The sequence below is a fragment of the Nannospalax galili genome, unplaced genomic scaffold (assembly GCF_000622305.1).
Source record: "Nannospalax galili isolate Female #2095 unplaced genomic scaffold, S.galili_v1.0 scaffold75, whole genome shotgun sequence".
NCBI classification, from domain to species: domain Eukaryota; kingdom Metazoa; phylum Chordata; class Mammalia; order Rodentia; family Spalacidae; genus Nannospalax; species Nannospalax galili.
In genome coordinates, this window is record NW_008339433.1 from 2,181,218 (window position 1) to 2,183,996 (window position 2,779).

Here is a 2,779-nt window from a genome sequence, read left to right on the forward strand (position 1 = left end):
AAGGGTGTGATTTTGGCTAAGTTATTCCTGCTCCAGTGGAAGGACCCACAGTGGAGGGCATCTGGGTAGACAAATTTGACTCATATGAAATTGGCTAGGGGTAGTAAGGGAGTGCAGATAAGGTAAGGGTCTAAATATGATTAATATATATGAAATTCACAAAACTTCAATAAAAACTTTAAAAACATTTCAAATTTTGTAACTTTATTGAATCTTCAAACCACATAAGGCACATTAGTGCTAAACAAAATGTGAGAGTGGGGAACTTCATATATGAAAACATTAATGAGCAACTTTCCACGCTTCCCCATCCATTTTTTCTCCCCCTTATCATCTTACAAGCTCTCTAGTTTAGATATGGAGGCAGGTGCATTGCTCTAGAGTTATAGTGGAAAAAATAAGGCAACAGTGGAGGACAAAATCCCAGGGGAGAAGCCAAAACAGTAGGCATTGCTGGAAAAGGACTAAACGCTGGTGGTTGAGGAGGCATGAAGCAATGCGCAGTAGAGCAATTTAAGCCTGGAATACCCGACAGAGAGAGAGGCCTCTGCTGCCAATTATCCATAGGGTGCTGTGGACCTCCCAGTGGGAAAGAAACACGAGCCAAGCTGCCCTTGTATGCCATTCTGGCTTTTCCCGGAGTCACCTCCATCATTATCCCAGATCTAAGAGTGGGAACATATGGAGGGCCTCGTGGTTGTGGGCCCCTAGGTTGAAAGAACCCTTGGCCTCGAGTTGGAGCCACATATGGCTTTGTGTTATTTCCACCTCTCTCAATAAACCCACCATTGACTCTTGGGCCCCCAACCATCAGGGTCATCGCGCTGCCAGAGATTTCCTGGGACATATTAATAGAATCATGTCCCTTCTGGCTCTGGCTTTCCAGGCCCTCAGAGATGTTTACTTCTGCTGTTGCTAAGGACTCTTCTTTCACAGCAGGTGTTAGTATAATAGGCTGTCTCATAGCTCTTGGATTTTCAGGAATGCGGGATCTTGGTCTCAGCATACTGAAGGGAGGTCTCAGGGGGACACAAGGGCGACCCCAGCTCTCAGCATCATCCTCATCATCCTTCAGCACAGAGCTAGGACAACGGAGAGGCTCCTTGCTTCCATTGTTCACGGACACCATTGTGGATGAGGGGCTGTGCCCTCCAATCCTGGGAAAAACAGAAGTGAAAAAGTTAAGCAAAATCGAAATACATTACACAGAACATATTTCAAATATGAGATTTGTCTGCAACATATCAGAGAATAAAGGAGTACAGTCCCATCTACTACATGTAGTCAAGCAAATACTTCCTTAGCCTACTGACCCCTCCCTAGAGATCCTTTTAGCACCAGATTTTGTGATCACCGATTATGGTTGCCCTGTGTGCCTATTCTATTCTTTATCTGTCACAGGCAGCAAACAGTCACTATGACCTAGTTGGCTTGCTAGTAGACAGAAAATAGCAGGTCTTTCAAGCCTTTGTAAGATTTGTTACCCACTAAGCCTAGTGTTCATATTTTTGCAGGAGCATTCTGTAAAGTCTCTGAGGAAAAGAAGTGTTTTTTTCCCCTTCTTCACAGAAGTCAAAGAAAGTTTAGAAACACTAAACATTCTAGTTTCTCTTTACCAAGCATCAAATATTCAACTTAATTTTTTCAAATTTCCTTTTCATTTTATCTATATAAGAAACAGAGTAATATTTTTTTTTATCTTTTAACCCTACTGTTTGGGGATTTGTAACTTTAATTTTAACATTACACTTAAAATCTTTAAGTGATTTTTACGCTTAAGCCCAGTACTCTTGTTATCTACAGTTATGTTCTTTAATTTTTGACTGTGATCCCCAGCAACAACCCTTTCAACCCACTCATCTCTTCCTATTAACAAAGCAAAGGAATTCAAGAAAGATTTAGCTTTAAAATTTCAACTGAACTGTACTCAGTTTTGTACTTACACATTTTCAGTACAAGCCATGGAGTAAAATAATCAGGATCACCTTCATGAAATCTTAGAGCAAACCAGCTGAACACCCACACGGTCCAATTCCTCTGGAGAAGTGATTCTTGCTCCTGACTACTCACAGAGTCTTGGCAACTGAAATGAAGTCACAGACCAACTGCTTTATTCCACACTGGATTCTATTAGTGAGGTCATTAGTTGCTAAGCAAAGAGGTGGGGGGAGGCAACAAGGAGTGGGAAGGGATAAATCTGTAACACTCCTTTGAAGCTAAATGTGGAATTGTTTTCCTCAAAGTAATAGATGAATAGAAAGACATTTCCTAAATCAACTCCAATGCAGACCAATTGTAAATACAAATCTTTTTTAAAGAATTTAAAAGTAACAGAGGCACAATCTTTTGTTAAGAACTATTTCTGAAAAATATTTATTGAAGGAATTTATCAAGTCTCCTGCTCGATTTGGAAATACAGAATCTATTTAATTTTATTGTGCTCATTGCTTCGTCTTCTAATTTGAGCTTCTTGTTTTGGGGTTCATACTACTATTGTGGTGAGAAATAGAGCTTAAGGAGTTAAATTGTCAGTCTGGGAGGATCCAAGAAAAACAGCACTATAAAAACACCCCTAAAATTATTTTGGATTTTGATTTTGTGTAATCTGCTGTTATTTCCTTGATATTGATTTCTGGTTTATTAGCTCTATGTGTAAGTGTGCTTGCATTTGTATATGTGTGACTGTTCATTTACTGTAGTAGAACTGCAGAAATTTGAAAAAGTGGAGGAGGAATATAAGCCATAAGAAGTGTCATAAATTTGTGAATATTTGATCAAA

General features: G+C 39.5%; 1 protein-coding gene across 1 annotated transcript; it reads right to left on the minus strand.

Moving 5' to 3' along the window:
• Window positions 1–263: 263 nt before the first annotated feature.
• Prr32 (proline rich 32) lies at window positions 264–2,029 on the minus strand. Its single transcript, XM_008833905.1, has 2 exons — window positions 1,944–2,029; window positions 264–1,157 (listed from the first exon to the last, which is right to left on the minus strand). Exons 1-2 carry the CDS (start codon window positions 1,961–1,963, stop codon window positions 347–349), a joined length of 831 nt encoding a protein of 276 aa, XP_008832127.1. The 5' UTR covers window positions 1,964–2,029; the 3' UTR covers window positions 264–346.
• Window positions 2,030–2,779: the final 750 nt, after the last annotated feature.